Source organism: Amphiura filiformis, chromosome 6 (genome assembly GCF_039555335.1).
Source record: "Amphiura filiformis chromosome 6, Afil_fr2py, whole genome shotgun sequence".
Taxonomy (NCBI): Eukaryota; Metazoa; Echinodermata; class Ophiuroidea; order Amphilepidida; family Amphiuridae; genus Amphiura; species Amphiura filiformis.
Window position 1 is genome coordinate 77,681,089 of NC_092633.1, and position 26,119 is coordinate 77,707,207.

The 26,119-nt window shown below is 34.7% G+C and overlaps 1 protein-coding gene across 1 annotated transcript in view; it reads left to right on the top strand.

Annotated features, from left to right (window-relative positions):
* Positions 1-25,693, top strand: part of LOC140156072 (protein O-mannosyl-transferase F38B6.6-like) — a 27,379-nt gene extending 1,686 nt beyond the window's left edge. The window contains 14 exon segments of the mRNA XM_072179187.1: positions 6,248-7,015; positions 9,413-9,635; positions 10,780-10,867; positions 11,315-11,409; positions 11,977-12,282; positions 13,544-13,746; positions 14,498-14,672; positions 16,419-16,547; positions 16,832-16,911; positions 19,027-19,088; positions 19,091-19,275; positions 22,115-22,229; positions 24,390-24,502; positions 25,001-25,693. Of these exon segments, the coding sequence (XP_072035288.1) occupies positions 6,582-7,015; positions 9,413-9,635; positions 10,780-10,867; positions 11,315-11,409; positions 11,977-12,282; positions 13,544-13,746; positions 14,498-14,672; positions 16,419-16,547; positions 16,832-16,911; positions 19,027-19,088; positions 19,091-19,275; positions 22,115-22,229; positions 24,390-24,502; positions 25,001-25,234 (2,442 nt within the window). The 5' untranslated portion in view covers positions 6,248-6,581 and the 3' untranslated portion in view covers positions 25,235-25,693.
* Positions 25,694-26,119: the final 426 nt, after the last annotated feature.

The window sequence follows — 26,119 nt, forward strand, 5'->3', positions numbered from 1 at the left end:
AATATCAATTGGGAGGGCCGGTAATTCCTGGGTTATTTATCCCTATCCCCTTCCTTCCATATACGTGCTTACCTCAAATGGTTGAGTATCAACGCACAGGCTTTACGTGCACAGTTTACCTATGCACGATCCTGGAACCTAGGATTGATTGCAGATACCAGAAACGGGGATGGTCCCCCTTCTCTTTTCGAATAGCTCTGACACTTAACGTGCACAGGGTTTGACTCTTCCTGTACACGGGACCAACGGCTTTACGTGACTTCCGAATCACGGACGAAGCACATACACTACCTATATCTGCATGTGATAAGCAGTGTATTGGGGGCTAGAAGAAATTCTTCAATTAAATTCTGAAATTAAATTTCTGAACTGAATTGAAGGATTCCTGACCAATGACCATATAGGAACTTTTTGGGAGGGAAGAGAATTTTCACCTAAGGCAAGCCCAAGGCTCGAACCCTCGTCGATCGTATCTCCCGGCCGGCAGCGCAACGCCTTAACCACTCGGCCATCTCGCCCCACTGAGGTATATCAGTGAAAGAAATTGATTCTCACAACAAATGTTACAAGAATCATTACAGGAATCGATTCTATGATTCTCGTTGAATCGGAGGCCCTTTTGTCCCCCACTTGCAGTAGCGTAACCAAACTTTTGGATGGAGGGAACAAACTTGTGAATGTACCGACAAAAACATGATATCACAAGTGATATTGTGTCAAGCATTTCACATCTGATTTCCTCTTACTAACCTCCCCACCAGGGTCTAAGCAAGGATTTGACCAAGTGTGCCCATCATTTTCACCAAAACTGCCTTTCTATAATTAAAAATTTCAAAGTTTTAGGGGCCTGCCCTGAGCTTTCTATAAAGGGGCCTGAAATTTTACTTAACACTAACAGGCTATTTTTGTGGATAAGCAGTTTACAACAGCTCACTTTTTAACGTTTCTATAATTTAAAACGTAGGCCTAAGGCCTATGTAATGAAATTATTAGTTTCCCGTCACCCACCCACATCACCTTTTCAATTTGACCAAAACTTTCATTATTTTCATTAAAAAATCTAAAAATTGAGATGGAAATAATCAAAATTGAAACTCAAAATGTCTGACATCACCTGCTGGATCATCATAATCAGCAGTTTTTCTAGTTGTAGGGGTAGAGGATGTGGTAAATAATGGAAATTTAAGGATTACCTCATATGATCATGTTTCTAGTACAAAAATTGCACATTTCTTTTCATTTTAGTTTAAACAAATTCAAATCTTTTCTCAATCTGTTGCAAAAATGTATGTAATGATGATCTAAGCATTAATACCTGTTTTGAGATGGTCTTTCATCAACAATATAATAGCCATGTAAATGAAAGTTTTGACAATAAAGAAATTTTCCAAAATAATGAATAATGAAATCAATGACCTCATATTTCACTGAAAAAAATGTGCCGGGAAACTAATCATTTCATTTCATTAGCCTAAACCATATACTGCTGAAAAGAAAAGAATTTAGCATTATGTCACAAACATTAAATTTGCTTGCTGCCTCTCCCAGGAGCAAACTTCCTGTCTAAAATGATGGGTGGACAGATAGCTAGCTAACACCCTGCCCCCAGCCCCGCCCCCCCCCCCCTCCCTTACTGGATTGAGAAATCCAAATTGAGAAAGACTTCAAAGTATGTGTGGAGCTCGCAAAAATTTGCAATAATATAAATTTTAGTTCCAAAATTTGGTTAATTTTTTGTTGTAAAGAGTTCATGGCTCATCAAGCTCCTTGCAAGTTTTCTCCACAGCCCATAGCACCATAATTTTGTTATTTGTTACATATTATGCTGAAATAAACTTTAATATTATTATTATTAACTCGAAATGACCCATCTGCTAGTACTAGTAGTCTTGCAAATATAGACCTGTTTTGCACACTGTGTGTGATTAAATGGCCAAATATTAAATTAAATTATTGTATTATTGATTTTAAAATGAGGCTGCATATTAATGTGCACCTGCTGCAGCTATTATATAAATTCAAAATCACATCACATCAAGGGTGAGTCCACTCACATACCTGGCTCCACCTTCCCCCTCCAAGCAGAAATAAATAGAAAAGTGGGAATTAAAAGGGCATTTTGTGATCCACAGCATCATCCTCCCACTTTTCTCAAAAAACGTTGAGATTTTTATACCACTGGAAACCTCTGGTTAGGGGCTGTGCAATAATTATGAGCCCTGGGGAGGGTAAAATTAGGGGGCAAGAAATGTTTGGCGAGCCGAAAGGGGGCCGGGGGCAAGCAATTTTTGGCAAGCCGAGAGGGGGGGCAACTGGGCAAGCAATGTTTGGCACACATTAATGGGGCGCCTTTTAAATAAAACACGTTAAAAGGCTTAGGAAAACGTGCACGGAAACGCTTAAATATGCAAATTTTCCTAGCAATCAGTGATTGCTAGCACTAGCAATCAGTGATTGCGTATGATGGGATCGATTGCTAGCATGATGTCTTACCAAGAATGTGATATTGCTTATTGCTTATAGTTTGATTGATTGCTAATGATGGCTAGTGATCTTTTAATATTGCTTAGATTATTGCTAATAATCAGTGATTGCTGTCATGATTGCTTAAGTATTGCTTATTAAGCAATCTTCTATGGTAAGGGATGAGTTTCAAAGAGCTTTGAAAAATAGGATATTCTTGTTTTGCAAGGGCAATCAAATAGCAATCCTGTTTATATAGATGTTTGTTTAAATTTTTGGTGTAGCAACAAGTTTTGTGTACAGAGTATTATCTGTATATTCCATAATTCCATTGCTTCATCCTCTTTCCATTTTAAATGTACCGTAATCAATAGAATTTCAAATCAATTTTAATTTGTAGCATTTTGTTATTATAAATAAGAAAAGTACTGATTAACAATTTTAATTGATTCATTATTACTGGCTCTTCTAATGTGCAAGAGTAATAGTACCTTAAATACACCTGTGGTGTCAGAATATTTGTAATATCAGTGGAAAATAACGCTTACTAAGCGGAAAATAGCGCTTTATTACAATTGACTGGCAAATTTGACACAAAGAGAAAGCCTCAAGGCCAAATAAGATGTTGGTTCAATGAACGGATAAAATGGGTGAATTTGACCAGAATGAATGACTGAATTGAAAATGCCCTGCATATGTATTGTTTCTTTTTTTCCTCATCCTTTGCAAATCCAATATGCAAATATTCAGAGCAGCCAGCACTTGAAGCTCGCTCGAAGCATTGCAGTATGCGACGGTAGACTGCTGCAGAAGTCACTTATGTTTAGAGAGCAGTGAATGTTTTGATGAAAAACAAATGTTGAAGATGTGTATCCATAGATAGTATTGCCTCGGAAAAGATATGATTATTATTATACAGCAGTTGTTTTGTGTAACATCTGCGAGTTAGCATGTGTCTCCTATAATGCACAGAGAGGATGCATACATGGTGTAGACTACACAGATAATTATGCAAGTGTCACTGAATCAAGGAACTGGATCAGAGGTGTGAGCTGTATTTAGATGGTCGTTGTGTACTGTGCATTTACAATGTACTGTGGCTGGTTATGTCTCTAACTGTCTGAGGAGCCTTACTAAAACTGGAATAAAATACTTTTTGTGTTGTACATTATCGCAATTCAAAGGTACAGTATAGAATTCACTGAGCATTGCTGAAAAAACATATAGGAAGATAGGTTGGTTTTTTTTGTCTGTTTGGTTTTGTTTGTCTGCTTATATATGTGCATCACATACTTTAGTACTGTTTTCCTGACTATGGGCTCTGGAATTGGCCATTTTTGGCCATCAGACTTTGCCTGTTTTTGTGCCTACATGTACATTGGTTGTTTGGTTTATTATGTTTTAAATGTGCACAGTGATTCTCATCACTTGTTGCAGTGCATAATTTTTGTATAATTGATCCCTGTTGTTTTTGCAGGTTTAACACTTCTGTGGGTCTTGGAATTGGTAATTTTTGGCTATTGAACTTTACCTATTCTTCTATGCCTACATTTGCTGTTTTTGCCCCCCCCCCCCCCACCCCTCCTGCAATCTGCATACAGTCTAGACTGCATTTTACTTGTTTCCCCACATCAAGTTCAGTTGGTGTACCTTGCTCTTTTTCTTTCCGGTTGTTCATTAAGGTACCCTCTTGTATCATTATTTGATCCTTGATGTGTTTGTGTCCTCGTCCATTAGATTTACCATTACCCACTTTTTTCTTAGGAAGATACATGATGAAGGTGAACACATTTTGTCACATAGTCTCAAGTCACAGTTCATGATTTCACCCATTCACCTGGCAAAGTTTTATGTTATTTCAATGTGTTTGAATGGGAATTGAATAAGAACGGTTGTTGGGTTGTTTGTTTTTTGGTGTTTTTTTGGTTTTGTTTTGTTTTTTGTTGTTTTAGGTTTTTTTGTTTTTTTTGCATATTGATGCATTGAAATTGAATTGAAATGAGGCTGTATTAAAATACCCAGCAATGTTTTTCAAATGTTATAATCGTGTTGTAAACACATTTTGGTAATTTGCTTTGGTCAAAACTTTAATAACATTTAAATGTCAGGTTATATGTTATATGAAGGTGATGAAAACATTCTTAAAATGTTTTATGAAACAACACTCTAACAACATGAAAAATGTCAAAATATCATTGCAAAATATTTTGGCAAGCATTTTGAAAAATATTTTGTCATCACTTTATATTTTGCATCAAGATAAACCATTTTATATGCATGCTTAATACAATCCAACATTGAAACGATTTCTGTATATGTTTAGTGTTTGCTGGGTGTAGGTAAATATGACAATTAGATATTGAAAGCATGTATTTACAATGTTGTTGACCTTTGATTTTATTTGATTAGGCTATATTGAATCAAGTGAGTGCTGTGTGATTTATATGACCAGTGTAGATCATTTTCAAACACCTTCGTTTGCATAATTGTTTTTTTACTTCTTTGCTATGGTATGCTAATGTACTATAGTGACCCCCCCAGCAACATTGTACACAGAGGAGTCTGGCCCCAAATTACATCAAAAGAGAGATGATCACTCAAGCTAAGAGTTTGCCTTTCTTGAAATATAAAACCAATTTACCAAATAAAAATTTACCATGTGATTGTAAAAGGCATATTCTGGCTTATCCAGATCTGTGTGCATTTAAATTGAATTAGTCTATACAATTCTTTAGGATTATTCATTTGAGCAGAAGTGACAGTGCCTGCAGAGGCAATTATTTGGCTTGCATGTAATCAAGCAGCAACTCAACTTAAACCTGTGTGATTGATGACTACATTGTGTCATACAATAATAAATGAGGCTCATATAAATGGATCTACTGTCTATTGCACTTTACTTTAATTATTACAATGAATATTAATGTATAGTTGTATACGGTACATCATTATTACTGTTGTTAGTATTTATCTATTTTTGTTCCATTTATTAATATTATTTATTGCTCAAAATTTACAAATTTATGCACATTGAATATTTTTGGTTTTAATGTTTGAGTTGCAAATAATGTTTAACAATTTGTGGTCTGTTCAGTCAAGGCAAAATTTTCACCTGTAAAGAACAATTGATGTGTTTCATGTATTGTAGTCACAACTGAAATGATACACAGTATGCAAGTCATGCAACTATGATGTTTTGTGTATTGTTTTGCTAAAGCAGTTTAGATATAACTCTGGAATAAAATTTTAAATTATTAGCATTGACACAAGCAGGCAAACATTCAAATTTTATTGAAAAGAGCGAAACATGTTTGGAATAATGGTTATACAATACATTGTACATGATGGTGGTATACAAGTAGCATGTATCAACAGTAAAACGTTGTTGTAGGATTTGTTTTTTGTGTTTTCGTTGTATTTTGTTTGGGGGTCTGTTTGTTATTTTCTTACCTCATAAATTCAAAATTCATTTTGATAATTGCTTCAACAACAAAATGGAAAAACAATGTGGTGTCTTTAAAAGTTAGTAACACTTAATGTTCCTTGTTAGTATGTTTATCCACATTTACCAAATCAAGTGTATTGTTAATCTGGAGATAATTAAGTGAACACAGCTAAATTGCTGTTAATATTCATGCCAATGCTTTGCTTATAAATGCGGTCATAGACATTTAATGAACTATACCAGATAAATTAATGAACTGTGCCAAACATATTCATGAATAATAACTGAGTGACTACATATTGAACTAATTGACTTAAATTTGTTTGCTTGTATTCCCAGATATATACCTTCCCAGATGGAAGAAAGATGAGGGACATCGTCGTCAATGTGGTCCATTATTGTGCGTCATAAATATGATGGTGTGAGATGATTCGTGAAGTTATCAGTATTGAACGTTCAGATCCTTTAAATTTTAAATGACAAACATTTTGCCAATTTTAAAAGCAGAAAACAGGTGACTGAGTTTCTTGTATATAGTTACCTGTACTTGTGAATTTTAAACAAATGACTGTGCTGGACCAAATCACATTGCTGGACCAAATCACATTGCTGGACCAAAAAACAAGTTTGAAGTTATTGTCATGTGACTGCACTGAACCAATCACCATGCACCATGCCGCACCAGAGGCACCATCAACAACACATCCATCGCCATCTTCAGACGGAATCAGGGCACCAGCTTCAAACACAGACTTCACACCAAAATGGCCGCCATCACCATGGTGGCAAAGACTGCAGAATTGGGAGGAAAAATGACTTGACAAAAGACAGTGACCATTGTGAGGTTACTTTTGACACTTATCTCCCTGTCCCCAAATTATCTCTTGGTTCTGCATCTATTCTGATTGGTGTGCTCTCATTGGTATGCTATTACAACAGTTGCCATGGAGATTTTGTGTTTGATGATCAAGAAGCAGTAGTAGGGAACAAAGATTTGCTCCCCGAAACGCCGATATCCAATCTTTTCTGGAATGATTTCTGGGGAATGCCAATCACACGTAAGGAGAGCCACAAATCCTACAGACCATTGACAATACTAACTTTCAAGTAAGTAGAAGTAGATTTCAATTCAGTCAATTTCACAAGAAATCAGAAAAAAGATTTTTTGCTAACATATTTTCTAAAACAGTTCAGCCAAAATTAATCAATTTTGTCTGCCAAAAGGCTAATTTTGCATGATTTTAGCAAAATTAAAAAAAAAATTCTCCAAAACGCAAATTCTGGGTCAGTCGGGGCCATAGAACGCGTACAGGGTTATTTCTTTCCATCCCCTTAGTAAAATTGTAGAATGGCTGTAGCTTCACTTCTAATCTCATTGACCCTAAACCTGCGGACATTTCCCTAGCTTCAGAAGCTTTTATGTAAATTAGGCTATTGACCTTAAACGTCAGCTTGTCAGTAAGAATATTCTTAATGAACTTGATTATTTTGCCCACAGATATTTGGGTGAAAAATATTTTTAAAATCACTAAAAACAAGCGTTGCAAGGCATCATTCAGTGCTTGTCAGACGATCACAATACTAAAACCTGCTATTTTATGATGTACAGGTCTCATAATGCAAACAGACATCACTTACTTCTCCCAAATTCCTCATACATTTCTTATGCTTATGTCAGCTTAGATCCCGGTAATAGCTTTGAATCTTTTCACAGCACGCTATTTATCCTACCCATGTAATAATCATTCACTCACGCTGACAATCTTCGCCATTTATAGCTGTGCCCCAGGCACTATATATCTTGTATCATACATCAAGCAATTAAAAGGGCATAATATTTATCAGGGGATTTGAAGTACAATGTGCATTTATTCGCACCTCTCTCATCAACATTTTGCTCTATAAACATTATTTTTTGTGGATATCATTTCAACATGGTGCAATGATAGCCCCAAAATAATATTTTGGATTGAAGACGTATATTAATAAATAGCCCAGAATGTTTTTGGTAAAATTTCAAAATATGTATAGAAATTTCAAACTACACATGTAGTTACCGGCGTATGGTAAGATTACAAAATATTTCTAAAGATCAGCTATTTCTTTCACATTTTTTTACTCAAATCTTTCTGCTATTATAACTGCATTATTCCCTGACATTATTACATTATTGAATTACACTATGCTACAGATTGTTGCTTGTGGATACAGTTATATATTTTGAAAAACATTGCCCTCACACACCATAGGCATACTTTGGCAATTTAGGACCCAAAATAAATGGCCTGATCAGAAATTCTGTTCAACTTTATTTTATAATTTGAGAGAAATTTCAATGTGTGGCTATAAAAAAAAAAGAGCAAATTTTCAGAGCAAACTCTAGTCACGTTCTACTTAAACTGCCGTGCCAATGTATTTTATGCAAAAATGAGACCAAAGCTAAAATATATAATACTATTTAGCATTATCATTTTTTTCAGTTTACAAAGGAAAATAAAACTAGGCAGTACAATATGTAGAATAGCATTCGTGACATTTCTGATACGCACACAGTTTACATTTATATAAACATCAATTTGCAAGCATGTATTCCTGTTCAGATCTAGAAATTGTGCAGGGGCCAGACATTTATTAACCCTTTTCAGAGTTCATGATGATAAATGTTTTGAAAATCAAATATTTTGTGCTGCCTAGACAATGTGCAAAGGCCTTAAGTAGGCAAGGGGAAACATTGGGTTATATAATTAATGATTGCCCATTTTAGGATCTAAATATCTGGTTGAGAGAATAAAACTAGTTCAGTTTTATGTCAAGAGTTCAAGCTAGTTCAGTCAAAAATTGACAATATTCTTACAGTTTTTAACACAGCAGCAATTTCAACAAAATCTTCCATGCAAAAGATTATTGTTATTATTTTCATAATGTTAATGGCAGGAGATACAGTGTGCAGAACTGCTTTCACCAAAAAGGTGTTCTTCTCTAATGATCATCTTTTATTTGTTAACACCAAGAGTCAAGAAGCTCTAAAACTGATTTATTTTTATTAGATGTGCAATATTTAATTTGTCATTGGTCCTTAGTGCAAGAAGTTCAATCATGAAAAATATAAGTACAAGTACAAGAAGAATGAATAAATTATATCTAAAAAAAAATGACAGCGCTTTTTTTTATTACTATCGCAAAATGCGGCTCATTTTCTACATACATGTAACCATTTTATGGGACACTTTGTACAAACATACACAGTTAAAGAACTGTGTCCTGATAGATACCATATGTTTGAGATCTTTGTATTGGGTTTTAAGTGTTCAATATTTTTTGTTGGAAATAAAGTTGTTCTTAGCTAATGAAAACAAAGTAATTTAATTTTTTGAGTGTCCTCGGTTATTGAAATGTGGATTATGGCAAGCAATAAAAGACATAAATTGTGCTTCATATTTTATACAATAATAATAATTCAATCATATTAATATTAAAATTGATTTAAATGTGAATTTCTTTCAGATTCAATTACTACCTCAGCCAAGGTTTGCACCCATGGGGCTTTCATGCAGTCAACATTCTCCTTCATACCATCATCAGCATTTTGTCTCTCATTCTTTTCTCCATTCTCTTTACCGACCCACATCATAATGGCAGAAGTATGTCATTGATATTTGATGAGAAACCACGTGCTAGTCTCCTTGGCGCTGTCATCTTTGCAACTCATCCTATTCACACTGAATCAGTAAGTAGAATGTGTCGCTGGTTAAAGGAGCATATTTGTTGTACTTTTATGGTACAGTATTTTCTTTTAGTGCATTATTGGTTTCACGCTTGAAAATAGCTTTTGTAAAATGCTTCATGCTCCCAACACAGGACAGCTTTAGGGGATAACTATGGAACTACATTACTACAACTGCTTTTGGCTGTCGCTATGCTTGCATTACTTACCAGGACTATGAACTATCTAAATACTCAACCCTAGAACTACAAATGGGGGATTGTACCAACCCCCCTAAGATTTTTTTATCTGTCACAAAAAAATGTGCTCATTTTAGTGATAAAATTATTACCCTAGCACCTTACTCGGGGGTAGGAACGTCTGTCAAAGATGACTATAGAGGGGGGTTGATGAGGCCTACCATTGGTTTCTGTACAGTAAAATCAATGATTTGCATTTTGCTCTTTTAAAATTATTCCAAGAGCTACTGACTTTTTACTTTTTACTTGTTAGTTAGGTTTAAAAGTCATTTCAATTATATTGAGGGAATGGTTTGGTGAAAATCACATTTTTGTAGAATTTTTAGAAGAAAAGCAATTTTGCCTATACTTTTGTACATAGTAAGATTTTCCCAATTTTGCATGGGCACCCTCACATGCTGACGTCATAGCGTCATTATGTGGGGGATGTTTGTACTTATTTTGGAGACCCATTATGATAGCTATACATTGGTACCAAACATAACGGTATATGACGTTTATAATTTGGGGTGCAACAACCCCCACCCACTTTGTAGTCTGTGTTACAAAATATTGCTCAGTAGTTCTAGGTTATGACTTCTCTGCAACAATGGACAAAATCCTGTACTTAGCTTCTTGTAATCTTTAATACAAACCAACAGTTAATGCGAGGTTGGATTAGGTTTGAATTTGGCGTGTTTCAAAACTATACTACTAACATGGAAACTAATTGCTGCAAACCCTCCTGTGATACAGCCACATGCATTTATGGCTAAAAAATAATCATTTTTCTCTGTGTCACCAGTCATTTTTCTCAAAATTTCTGAAGTGGATGTAAGGGGTTTTGAAACTAAGCTCTTCATATATAAGTGATCTGCCAAATTCATCTGTACTTAATTGTGTAATTATCTGTGACTTATGTCTTGCAGGTTGCTGGAGTTGTCGGCAGAGCAGATCTATTGTGTGCTCTTTGTTTTATCCTCTCATTTCTTCTCTATTATTCTGCAATCAGAAAAGGTAAATTAAACTGTTAGAGTGATTTAGTATGTTTAACTGGTGTTCAACTTGACTTTTAAATGGATCCAGTTAAAACCTACTTAACAGGGTTTAACTGGGATTTGACAAGGAAATCATGGGTAGATTGAATTATAAATCCAGATTAAATGTACATAACATTTAGAATCTTATTACTTCACAAAGAAATGGATAATGAAATTAACCAATTTAATAGATTCAATAAAAGTAACTATAAGAATGTTGCAAAGTTAGCTCAAATGAAATTACAAAAAGGAAAACCCTTGCTTTTTATGGTCAAATTCAAATTGACATAAATATTAAACACTGAATAACCTGTGATTGTCTTTTTCTTAAATTTGTGTAATATATATTTTAAGTTTCCATAACTTTGTAAGAATATTTTTTATATGTTCAGTTTTTTAATTTTTTTTTTGGATACTCTTTCAGATTGTAGTGGAAGATTTTCATGGCGTAGATTATGTCTCAGTATGGTTTTATGTGCAGCTTCGATGTTTTGTAAAGAGCAGGGAATAACTGTTATAGTAAGTATTCTGTGATGTGTCTTGTGTAATTGAGTTTGCTTTCAATTGGGCTTGCTTTCAATCTTATCAGAATCTTCATGCGATTTCAGCTAAATTTGAATTTTGTTTTGTTTGTGCCAAAAATTAGAAGTAATATAGGTAACAACTGTCAGGAGGGGTTTTCTGGTCATTTTAAGCCAACATAGGTATATGAAGGAAAACACACTCTCTTGTCCATTTAACTGTGGTGTTCTACAGGTAATTTATCTTATTATAAGACATTAAATTCAACATTGCACTATTACCCTAGAAGCACGAGGAATTTGGCTGAATTAAAATAGGTGGAAGTTGGGACTTGTTTAAACATTACGAATATGCTAAAATAATTAGGTTTGAAACTGTTTGTGAGTGGGTAAGTTGATCAGAGCCTTTCATAATTGGAGTTGGTGGTTTAAAGATCACAATTCAATTTGTCTGATTTGGGATTCATGTTCTTTACAACAAAAATACAAATGCCCAATATTTATCTGTGAAAACATTCACTGTTAGACCAATCAAATAACCATTTTGATTATTTGAACATTTCAGGGTGTGTGCAGTGCTTATGACATCATAGCCATCAACAGAATCCATCCACTTACAATTCTTAAATTCCCATTTTCTGGCTACCATCATCACTGGCATCAGCAAACTACTACAGACCTGAATGAAAATGTGAACAAGAATATTACTGCTGATTACAGATGGGTTCGATACTTGATGCAAAGACAACTGGTTCTGTGTGCTTGTGCTGTGTTTCTATTGGTGCTAAGATTAGGTGTTATGGGCAGTGGTTTACCTGTTTTTCAGCCTATTGATAATCCAGCCTCATTTGCTGATAGTCTTGTGATCAGGGTAAGTTTGCATTAAAATTAGAAATACAATTAATCAAGTTTGTTCAGATATTAGTAAGGGAATATTATACCACATATCAACTATGTCCTGCCTCATTTGATAATGACTAGCATCCCAGACATGCATTGTCCTTTTAACTTTCCAAACGCAAATGTCACCTGCTCTGACAAAACCAGGAACAAGTTGCATTTTTGACATTTCATGATTTGAATAAAAATGTAAGCACTAGACAATAAGCTTTAAAATGATACCAAAATTATATAAAAAGCATCACTATTTATCAAGATATGGATAATTTTGAAAATGATACTTTGCCAAATTGCTATTCTGAGTAATGGGCCAATTAGTTTCCTGCCTTACACAGGATTGAATAGGTATTATCATAGTTCAACTTTTATTTATTGATTAAATAAACCTCTTTTTAATAAGTGCTTTCAAGGATTTAAAAGTCCACTTAGTTAGTCCCACAGTCAAATACCATGAAATCAATAATTCCAAAATTTGATTTTTTTTTTTTATGGGAATGTCATCTGTAAAGGCCTTTAACTCAAAAAACATGTCTAGCGACTTGTTCCGGTTTTGTTGGAGCTGGTCACAAATAGTAACATCTTTTCTTGTACTTTTAATTATGTTAATACTTTGCCAGAATCAGAATCCACCAGTTCAGATGCATGGGCAAGGTTCTCTGTAACCTGGAGGAGGTGGTTGCATTAATATCCAAACTGAGGATTGTTCTTTTTTGAACATCTCTAACATTTAAACGCACAGGGATGACTCTTCTTTACCTAATACATGTACCTACATTGTACACTATCCAAGATGACAAGTTTTTTAAACTTGTAAGAATCTTGATAATTATTCTATCCTATTACAGAACCCTCTTTATGCATGTGATTGCAGTGAGTCACTTCTGCATGGTACCTCAGCACAAATTAAAAACTCCTATTAGATGAAACATCACTATATAATGAAGTCAATGACGTATCAACTGCAGATCACAAATTGCAATTTTTCATTGGATCTATTTTGGACCAAAATTAACATTAATTTTTTTGTGGACAAATAAATGTAAAAATGCAATTTTTACACTCTGTATGCAATTGTTGACAGTAAATAAGTTGTATTGCATGAGACTTTGAAATTTGCCCACCTTGGAGATTTTGCCAGGTATACCACTGATTAAATTGATCAAATGTTTTATTGTGGCTTACAACTTATTAAATTGTTTAATTGTTTGTTTGTTTGTGTTTTTTGTCTTCAGGTCATCAACTATGTCTACATATATGCACTCAATGCATGGTTGCTACTGAACCCATGGTGGCTATGTTTTGATTGGTCGATGGGATGTGTACCACTCATAGACTCCTTCACAGACCCAAGATTATTGGCACCCATTGTGTTTCTTACATGTCTTACAATGTTATTATATAAATGTGTGTGCCATCACCCGGGACAAGATGTGAGGTAGGAGAGTTAAATGTGTAATGTGTCTGTAACAATGTGTTTGGTTGTGGTAACATTCGGCTGATATAGTAAAGATGCAGGAAGGATTCTATTTGGTTGGAAAATGTTTTGCTTAATTTCCACCACATCTTTTAAACTAATAAAGAAAAGAAAGCTTTGGGTTTGAAATTAATATTCAAGGAACCAACCTAACTATCTGAATTTGAAGAAAAAAACTTCCTGCATGGGCCTGTGTGTATATGGAGAACATCTTCTATTGATAATTATGTGGGTATATCAGGAATTTCACAAATAACAATTAAGTCCCTTGTGTGGCACAGTTTGGCACAGTTTAATATTTGCACAGTTTAATATGCATGCTAGTGTTGTGTGAAATAAATTGGACAAGAGTGGCTACTTTGACCTGCTCATTCACAGTGAGGGATAAGTTGCAAATGTGTTTTGAAGATACGACAAAGAAGAGGGAGAAATTAAAAGATTGAAAAAACTTTTTAATACATTATGGATTTTGATCTTTGAAGAAGAGCACTAATTGGGGGGGGGCATCCAACCTGAAATGTGAAATGATGCAGGCTTGCGAGAATTTTAAACTGCAGTCCATCACCTGTGTGATAAAAGGATAACTTTTAACATAACATAACTCGCACCAGACCTTAACTTCTACAGTTACTCCTGACAAAATAATAATTATAACCCCCTTATAATCAGTTTGGCCCATAATACTACTAATTTGTTATTTATCTCTACACAGGCTGTTGACAATGAGTCTTGCATTGATAATAATACCATTCCTGCCAGCTTCTAACCTGTTTCTCAGAGTGGGTTTTGTAATTGCAGAAAGAGTGCTGTATTTGCCTAGCATTGGATTTTGCATGTTCTTAGTGCTGGGTTTAACCAGGCTGTGTCAAAATGACAATAACAGAAAGGTAAATCTTGTACGAGTTACTTAGGTTACTCAGCATGAAATGCTACCCAAACATTCAGCATTATGAACATTACCTTATGAACCGAGCACTGCACAGCATTTTGTATCACAAAAATCTGTATATTGTAAGAACAAATCCAAGCGGTCTTTGTTTTTATGCATGACAAAAGCAGTCAATTTAACCTGAGACGAAAATACCTAAAGGGATAGGAAGCGAGCCTATTTGTGTGTACTTTAGATGTTGATATGTGTGTTCCACCTCTGTTATGGCATCTATTTGGAATCACCAATCCACTTTATTGGCCTGTAACCAACTATAGATCATTGTAGGTTGACTAAACTACATCACCAAATCATTTAACATGGCCAAAAAATAAAAAAATGTGAAAAATTGACAATTTTCATGCAAAAAAGTGGCAATTTGCTTAAAATCAGCTAAAATTGCCCAAAAATGCTTATTTTTGTGTCTCAATTCAGAAAAATATGGTGAACTTTTGAGATTTTAAAATGCAAACTTGACCTTGGTTAAATGTGTCTCCAGGTCAAGTTTTAATTTAAAAATCTCTAAAGTATACCACATTTTTATGAATTGAGACACAAAAAAGGGCCAATTTTTGCCATAAGCAGACATGGCACACACAAAAGTGCTTGCTTCCTATCCCTTTAGGTATATTCGTCTCAGATTTAACCAAATCAGTAAAGTGCTAGACTCTGATTCATTATAGTACAAGAGTGAGCTGGGCAGTCTTATTGTGTTCTTAGTCATAGTATTTCTACAAGTATGCAATCAGTAATAACAGTACTATACTGGTGCACCCGGTCAATGTTGAGTGGTTGAGGTTTCATCAGATGTGACTACATCAGGTGTCCTAATGAATTCAGAGATACGTTGGACGAAACTACAAAGTACTCTGTTGGTTATCACTGAACCAGTGCAGCTGGTCCCTGAGAAGTCAGAGAAACATCTGACGAAAGTGCGACCACTCACACAGGAACTGGCTACACATGTACTGTGACAACTGATGATTACTCGTAGAAATACTATAACTTAAGAATTTCCACCAAGAAAACCTATCTACTTATTTACTGTGTTCTTATTGGAAAAAAATTTTAGCAAGTTTTGAAGTTCTCCTGGACAAAGAACTTTCTGCTAATTTTTGCACTTTACCATAAAAAAACTTAATTAGCTGATCTCAGCTGCAATGGCTTATCTATATTTAGACTGAATAAGGTACTGCAGCATCATATTTGTATAGAACTGCATCCTGAAATGATGCTAACATGGATTTGCTCTTGAGCCATTCTAGTCAACAAATTCCTGTAAAATATTATAATTGCACTATGTATATCTTTTTATCTATGTGTGTGCCTCAGCAATTGGCTGATTCATTCTGTTCATTGCTATAGAGATACTGAAGATTTAAGTTGACTACCACTCAAATTTGAAATTTGTAAACAATGTCGACTGATACGGACATATATCAAGGACTTCCAGTGACTTTTATTTACGAAAAGTAATTTATTTATGTAACAGTCGGTTTTGCCCAACTCAGTAACAGTATTACTAGTACTAAGTTGGCTAAAACATTTAGCAGTGATTATTAGGATGAAAAGGAGAAGAAAGGAAAATCAGTTGTAGATAACAACAGTGTAATGGAATCTTTGTGCAAATTATAACCAAACAAATTTATTGATTTGTGTGGAAATTTGACAAAGTCGGGTTACATCAAATGTGTTATTATTTCAGATTGTACGCATACTGCTCCCCGTCCTCATAGCTGTTTATATATCAAGATGTATGCATCATAATCAAGACTGGAATAATGAGCATGCCTTATACACATCTGGCCTTCAAGTATGCCCACTTAATGCTAAGGTAAATATGTATTTCCTTTTTGAGATATGTGAAAGAGAATCCTCATGGACTTGATAATTGTCCATGGATTATTATCCATTCTAGCAAGCCCCTTTTACAGATACACTGTGAATTTTCTTCCATTCAGAAAGGTATTCTTGGTAAAAAATGTTTGAAACCAAAGTCTATTAATGTGCATGCAATTTATTTAAAATTTATTCTCTCTGATTGGATTAAACACATCGCATATATTCATGAGGTTATAAATATTAAACAAACATTATTTGCTCATTTAATCATCACAGGTACATTATAATGTGGGTAAGAATGCAGGTGACCGTGGGGAAATAGAGCAAGCCATATCTGAATATGAAAAAGCTATAAGGTAAGCACACCCCTACAAAACAAAGTACAAACTTATTCAACATGATATGGTTTGTAACTTACCCAAATAGGTAGAAACCAAGGAGGACAGGCTCGGTGGCGTAGCCAGGTTTGCGCCACTTGTGAATATACTGAGAAGTTTCTTGTGACAACTCTTCCTTATAGCTTTCACGGCCCAGGGTCGTTGTGTGCCGACCATCTGTGATTAACCAACAGACTCTGATGACTGGGGGCTACAACCTTCCACTAGCTACACCACCTAACATAATCTCTATATAGCCACACGTGTGGCAATATGGGAAATCTGACATATTGGATTGTCATAATGGGGACAAAATCTAAGTTGTTATCTTCTAGTATGAGTGTTAATTTGTTTTTCGCATGCACAATTGCATTATACATGCATATTGCAGGAAGTTTGTCAGGTGCATGGTGAAAACATCTCATAGTAAAATCTCATTGGCAGAAACAATGTAATGCTCCTCTTTTAAACAAATGGTTCAAAAATTGAAAATTACACACTCTGTAAGAGTAATTTCTACATTGTATATCCTAAAAATATGAAATACAGCCTGTCTCAAAAAAAATTGTGCAAGTGAAAAGCGCCCTCTTTGGCAATTAGAAGATACCGTTGTGACGTGATGCTTACATCAACGTCAACGGCACAGTCTTAGCTCTCAAATACCGTTTGTTCTCTTCAATTTGCTCTTTTTAATCTCGAGATATGTTTAGTTAACAACGAAAGGGTAAAATCACAATTGTGCCACTTTTACTAGGGAATAGGGCTGTACATGTAAATCAATGATAGCTGATGTTGATGCGTCTAATACACTCCCCCCCTTCGGGCTCGTGCATTAGACGCATCAACACCAGCATCGATGCGATTATTTTGTCTAATTTCATTAATTTGTCAAATTTCATGAACTTGTCAAAGTTCATTAACCTATAAGTGTGCAATATTTGTTTGTCTTTTAACATGTCTTGAATGACAAAGATAACAGAATTTACCATGGTAAAATCATTGACATGCACATGTATTTAATTTTACAGCAGAATGTGAAATATTTATCGTTTAATTTGTCGTAAGTGGAAAAAGAGAAATATTATACTTTTATCATGATAAAATATTAAAAACAATTTTGTATTGTTGTGTAATTGATGCATTCTTTTGATTTTACGAGGGAACTCTTGATAGACTTGATGCTATCATTGATTTACATGTACAGCCCTCTTCCCTAGTAAAAGTGGCACAATTGTGATTTTACCCTTTCGTTGTTAAGTAAGCATATCTCGAGATTAAAACAAGCAAATTGAACAGACTAAACGGCATTTGAGAGCTACGACTATGCCCGTGACGTTGATGTAAGCATTATGTCACAACGGTATTTTCTAATTGCCACAGAGGGTGCTTTTCCCTTGCACAATTTTTTTTGAGACAGGCTGTATATAGCAATCTGTATTAATTGTCCTTAAAATAATGTCTAAAATAAATTAAAAAGTAAAATAATAATGCCAGTCAAACAAATGTGGACTTCCATGTATATATGCAGTGTTTATAAACCCGTAGTGATGAATTATGATTTACATTTCCAATGTACTGTTCTTCATTATACTTCTTCAGTTATGCTTTCCCCCTTTAGTATATAAGTACTATTTTAGCACACATATTTAATTATTTAGCACTGTCATACATCATTACCAGACATGACCAATAATAATCTCTTGCTAAAACTGAATACGGATTTCGTCAAATAAACGCCTCGGGCGTTACATTTTCCCAAGGGGCGTTTATTATAGGTCATTTTAGCACGACAATTCCCGTTAAAATCATTAGGTAAGCTTAAAAGTCACGCTAAAATGACGAACTATGAACTTTTGACACTGACTTTTGGTTCACTTCCGGGTTGCCGATGCAGATTTTCGCCATTTATTGCTGCTATTATCAACCATGTGAGCAACTTGGTAAGCTTACTACACAAGATAGCATGGAAATACCGGAATTTTTGAAACATCTTGGTTGAAAAAAGTGGTGGGGGGCGTTTATTTGAGAGGGGGCGACTATTTGACGAAATACGGTACATTGTTTATTATTTCTGATTGACCATTGTCATTATAGGTTACATCCCAAGTATGACCAAGCCATGAACAATCTTGCCAACATCATAAAAGACAGAGGACAAGAGAGGAAGCGGAGATACTTCTGAGGAAAGCTGTAGATATTAGGCCAGGCTTTGCCGCTGCTTGGATGAATCTAGGCATTGTGTTAACATCACTCAAGAAATATGAAGAAGCTGAGATGAGTTATAAGACAGCACTGCAACATAAACAAGCATATCCAGACTGTTACTTCAATTTAGGCAACTTGGTAGGTATTGGAATCGTGTTGTCGTCCATTTTGTGTTGATAGTTAAGCTTGGTTTTATGCAGTTGTCACTTCATGTGAGTTAAGGAGTTTTAGCCAGTGAATTTGATTGGACTTCTTTGTGCATCAAGAAGTGAAATTCAAGCAGATTATTAAGTGTATAATTGCTTACTGCTTAGAAACAGGTGGATAAACCAAGCTTCAACCTGTTACAGTTTATTTGTACTATATGGCTTCCATAACATTCATTGTTGTGTAAAAGACCAAGATTGTGGAAAGAGTTTTAACTTGAGACTCACCTGCAGGGGTGTAACCAGCTTGGTCATTCCAATGTCATTCTTGAATGCTTTCAAATAGTTACCCAGCAAACACAAAACGTTTTCGACATCATTCACAAAAGGTTATAAAAGGTTGACACAAAACGTTTAAATGTCGGGTTATATAAAGGGTATATTAAGAGTATAAAACGTTTTCATAACCTTAAAAAACATTTCGTGATAATCTACTGCTCAGCAAACAAAAATGTTTTACAGAAAACGTTTAAATGTCGGGTTATATAAAGGGTATAAAAGCGTTTTAATAACATTCCAAAAACATTCTTGAAAACTTGATACAAAACATTCTAAACAAAATGTTATTTGGGGGTTGAAAAAATATTTTGCGAAAAATGTTTGCCCACAATATTTTCAATAATGTTTTAAAAACGTTTTCATGACCTTTATATAACCCGACATTTAAATGTTATTAAAAGGTTTTGAAAAAAACATTTTAAGAACATTTCTGTGTTTGCTGGGTTCAAATGTTTTAACATAATGTTATTTAAGTATTGACACAATATTTGGCAAAAATGTTTGCAAAAATAGTTTACAATAACATTTGTTGAAAACATTTAAAAATATTGTTGTAGTGTGTTTTCATACAAAACGTTTTAAAACGTTATCATGACCTTTATATAACCCGACATTTTAATGTTATTAAAACGTTTTTGCCTAAGCCAAAATATAACTTATTTAAAACGTTTTTAAAACGTTTTTGTGTTTGCTGGGTAGCAATTGCGTTGTTTTTTAACAAATTGGAATGGTTATATGTTGATAAAATATTTTAAACCCTAATAGCCTTAATTCATTGCACATATATATTATACAGATAACTTTAAGGTCCAAATAGTTATATCTATGTATCACTAACAAATGTTGCTGTGTATCATGTGTTGCTTAGCATATAATGTAAAGTGGCTTACTAATTTGCTAGTTAATTTTAGACAAACAAGATTTTGTTAATTAGCATGGTTTGGGACAATTTACGGTGATTGACAACTTCTGTGTTATTTTATCTTTATTTTTGCTTGAAATTTTCCAAGGTTTTAAGACAAGTGAACTTGACAGTAAACAGAAGAACTCCCAACTGCATTTATTGTGTAATCTATGAAGTGATTTTAATCAATTAGTGAACTCAGCTTACTTGTTAACTACTTGAAGTACATGTAATTGTGTAATAGGTTTTCTTCCCTCCCCAACCACTGTCACTTTTCCTTTAATACCTGGTCGGGAAGCTTTTAATCAGGTGTTTATGACAGTAGATTCAGACAGTCATTAGGATTATTTTGTGCATTTGGATTTATAAACCCTGTATTGTGGTGATTTACATGCTAGCATGCAACTAATAAGAAAGCCTGAGCTGCCTGACCAAACCGCAATTCAGACATAATATTGTAACAATGTTAAATTGTTATATGTGCAGAACTAATGAACAGGGCTTTCAATCTTGATGAGATCTTCATCAAAATGAAAATGAAATAACTGGTGTATCAAGACATTAATTGTATAGATTCACATCCTAAATTAAATGGAGTCTGTCAAGTTTGATTGTGTGAAAATCTAGGTGGTGTCAAATAATCATTTGTCAGCTAAGCGCTGAGCAATAAAAACCTGCAACATGCAAGCTTACAGATGCAAATTATTGTTCAATTTCTGGCTCTTGCAGAAAAACACAGAAGGTAGCCCTACATTATTTGTCCACCATGAGCGACAAACCAATGTAGCATAACACAAAGAGCAATTTTGAGTCTGTACTCTTTGAGTATAAATAGACCTTTTGTGGAAATCTCAGAACTCTTTGTAATCAATGCAGATCACAGCTCCTGTTAGTAAGCCTCCCGGTTGCTGCACTCCGTGTATCTGCGGGTATTCATGCTCATCGACAAACTTTACAAAAACCTCCTTTTGCATCTCATTTTGTGTTTTCAGGATAAAGCATGCATATTTTTAGAGATATTACGAATTCTTTGCCCTTCAACAGTGCAAAACGCAAATAATATTTCTAATATACTGATTCACGTATCTAGGATAATAGGACATAGCTCTCGCGGTTGAATGTGCCATACAATATAATTGATGCGATGCAATGCATGTAATGTGCACCAAACAGAATAATGAAACTGGGATGATTTGTGCATGGGATTCATAAATGAAGAAGAATGAAATTATGAATATTTATACATGGAATTCGTAAATGAAAAGTACTTTCAATTTCATGAACAAGTGGTATGAAAAATTACTCTTTTTTTGTGTTTCATGAATCTATTTCGCTAAATTTCTGACAAGCATGAGTACCCAGATACACAGAGTGCCGGAACCAAGTTAAGCCTACTCAACAATGTGCGCATCACACAATGTGTTTATGGTTTCTATCACCATAAAAGGCATTTACTGAAATGGCCTAATATTGTTATGTTTTGTAAAGCTACTACATACTAACATAAAGACTTGTGTAAGCTTGTAACTAACCCCATTGTTTTTTATGTTGCATTTTGAATTAATGCTGTATAATGGCATTTGTGCAGTATTTAGACACTAATCGACATAGTGATGCACTTGCTGCATGGTTGAATGCTACGTCCCTTAAGAATAAGCACGCAAGAGCATGGACTAACTCTGCTGTATTGCTAGAAACACTAGGTAAGAACGAGTTGGTAATGTTAATGCACTATGAGATTTTCACTTATCACTTGGGACTGGCGTATGCAAGTAATAGCTTGCCCCCACTTTCATGGCATCAGAGGAATGCAACACTTGGACAACGTTTTGCTAATGCGTGTCATAAAATTGTGCATCTGACTGAAAAAAGCTAGCTTTGTCGCAAGTCCTAAGAAGAAATTTGTGAAAATCTCGAGAGTAATTTTACTAATGATAAAAGTTTAAATCCCTTGCTATGTGAGTGCTATTGTTAAGCTTAATCTTGAGGTTGTATAGCCATTACAGTGTGGTGTTGATCCTTTCTTGCTGCATTCAGTCAAATATCTTAATTCACATAGATGTGGAGTATGTTTAAAGCAGGAAAGTTGAAAAAGAAGGAGGAAGAACGGAATTATATCCTTGAGATAATCCCGTAGGTTATCCTGTCGCACCTATTCGTAGTCCTTTATTCTCAAGTAGTTACACATCTACTTGAAAGTAGCCTTTGATGTGATGTGTGTTGCCGACTACGGTTGATTAATTTTCACTCCAGAATTGAAACCATATCCAATGTTTCTATAGATAATTCCTTGAAAGTATGACACGTGTGTGTTAAGTACCTGATGTTGCTCTGCAGGGATACCACACGTGGATACTATAAGAAAGAAATGTAGTTTTGTAAAGATTCCAAAAAATCCGCCCATTTTGGAACATATATTAATTATTTAGGAGAGTGTTTTAGGATTTTGTTAGAAACTGGATGATTTTTGATCATCTATATTTTATTGTTTTAATGTATTTTCCTGTCATTTCCTGCAAACCTAATAAAGATATTTTGATAATTGAAAATAGTCTGTATCATAAATCGTAGAGGTTGGAAGCGTAACCTAAGCGTGCAAAATTATTATTTGCCATGGAACTTCGGTCATATTTTATTTGAAATAAACTGGATGTTAGGATCTGCATGCATGGTATGCATAGTATTGATGGTATACAGACACTGACCTTTCCTAAAACCAGTAAGCAGCAACTTGTGTATCACACCCGTCATGGGTTCGAACCCTTTTGTTGTATTTTATTGTTAAACCTAAATAGCGTGATTGCTTTTGAATGAGCGGCAACACACATATTTTGTTTGAGGATAGCTGGATCTATCTCCTTCTTTTACATCTTCTCTGGTTTAAAGTAATTCCAACAAAAAGAAAACCCATTTTAAGCAACAATACAAATACATAGCAAGGGGTTTATTAAAAATTATCTGAAAGTACTGATGGTTTAAGTTCCCTCTGAATCTGGCCTAGTATCGTGCAATGGGGCAACATGGCATGGCTCTGGATGCATGGCAACAAGCTACCAATCTGATGAACACTCATGCGAAGGCTTGGGCAAACAAGTGTATATTGTCTGAACACATTGGTAAGAAGTAAATCAAAATAATGTACAAATATTTTTTCAAAATTAGATATGAAGCAATTGGAATGGAGTCAAGAAAAGTCATGGAATTTTTTTAATTGGTAAAAATCATTGATTTTCTTAATTTGGTCGTGTAAATTCCAGACACGATTTTAATTAACTGTTTCTGGAATTCTTTGTTTCTGGAAAATTGATTGCAAAAATGTAAAAATTGTAGAATTCTTTAGAAAAGAGAAAGTGTGAATGAAAACAGTACAATTTATTGTTCCATGTTATAGCAAACTGAACCAAATTTTAAATGGAATATGAATTAAAGTTTTAACTTCAACACTACACTATTTTAAGCTCACCTGGAGCGTTTTCACTAATCGACTAGCGTCTTCACAGATGTTGATGCTATGATTGATATCTTGTCATCACAGGATGAGGATATCTCTCACTGATGATCATATGATTGACTGAAGACATCATAGGATAGTGAAAACGCTCCAGGTGAGCTAAAAATAGTGTAGTGTTGAAGTTAAAACTTTAATTCATTTTATCTACCACTACGTATGAATATCCACTCGTATATTAAATGGAATAGTTGGCCAATGTTGAGGGAAATTGACAAAACCTATTTTCCATGCTGTCTAAGCTTAGAATAAACATCTTAAAATCTGCTGACTGGGTGCTATTTAGGTTAATATGATACTAACATTACTTCATTCAGTGAGTTAAACAGAGAAATGTATTGTTTTTTATGAACAGGAGACTTTAAGGCTGCCTTAGCTGTTGGCAACGAAGCACTCAAGTATGTGTCAGATGATCCGTCACTTCATTTCTGTCTTGCTAATGTCCTGGGCAAAGTGGAAAGATATGCGGTAAGATACACAATCAAACTCTTCCTGTCAATAAGTTAGTTTTTTATGTTAATGAATGTGGGTGAATCATTCAGCATTTAAATAATGATCTGAACTGCCTGCAAGATCTTTGTCATCCACTGTTTCTGCCTCACAATTCAAATGCAGTTATGAAAAGAGCAGATAATTGTGATTTTGCATCCACCAGGAATCAAACCCTAGACCTCTTCAACCAGAGTTGAATGCATTACCATGATTACTCATTGTACCATGTTGATGTCAGCATACATGTAGCAGAGAAGTACCAATATTCCCTTACAATAATTTGAAAACATGTCATAAGAATTAAATACACAGAGTCCATTATAAGGCTATAAAAATATTTCATTTAGGCTTTTGAATGTCACAAGAGTTGTCTCTGTAAACTTGAACCCTACTCCTTTATTCTGGAAAACAAAAATAACTCGTGCCAATATATGTTAGTTGTTCTTACTTAGATTTTACTGTTATGTGTTTCAGGAAGCTGAACAGCATTTCAAGAAGATAATTCATCTAGAACCTAACAACCCCAGCTACCACGGCAACCTTGGTGTTTTATACCATCGTTGGGGGCGCCATGAGGCTGCCTTGGAGTACTACCATAAATCATTACAGTTAGATCCCAAAGGAACTCATGTGAAGGAAAATCTGAAGAAATTACAGGATACACTTACTACTAAAAGGAGCAGTGTAAATAAGAAGAGTAAAGTATAAGGACTATGTTGGTTTCATCATCTCTTCAGTTGCAGAGATAATTACACCTTCCTTATTCATTTGACAGCAGAGTGTTAGCTATCCACCCGTCCACTCATCATTTTGGACAAGTAGTGTGCTCCTAGAACAGGCAAATTAATGCCTGTGACATGTGCTAAATTCTAAAAATAATACTTGAATAAGTTCTGTGAACTCAAAACAAGACCAGACTTAATGAATCAAGGCTATCGCAATAGCTATTTGAAGTGACTGAACTCCCAGGAGGGGCAGAGGTCTGGTTTATGATTTCAGCGTCAAAATTTGGCCAGGAAGGTTTGGTGGAAATGACGGGATCTTGTCAAATCCTATCTAAGACCCGGTTTGACAGGGATCGTATTCTTGATTCACCCATTGCACAGTTCTGCCATATGTGAGAGAGCCTCGATCTGGCAGCATACATGAATTAGTTTGGTCTGACATAATTGTTGAAGTTATATGATTCTTCCTTTCATGTCTATTGCCAGCTCAAGGCTCTTTTTTGCAAATGGTGAACCTTGCAATGGGCGAATTGGTCAGTTCTGAACACATTTAGTGATAATCAAAGTGTCTTGTATGTGTAGTTAAGATTAATGGAATCTGAGGCAATTGTATGCATATTTTTGCCTTGTGAGTGAGAAAGTAATTCAGGGGCAGAATTCATTGTGAATCCAATAATTGATTATCCCATTTCTGCATTAATTGACTTATTTCGGTTGATGGCATCACATAATAATGTTACCTTTTATAAAAGTAATATGAAAGCAAAACTTACCACACGTATATGTAGTTTACACATATTGTCACAAAGCTTAGTTGTGGCTGCGTCGGTTTGAAAAGTGTAACAAAGCTTGTTATTTGAGGTCAAAT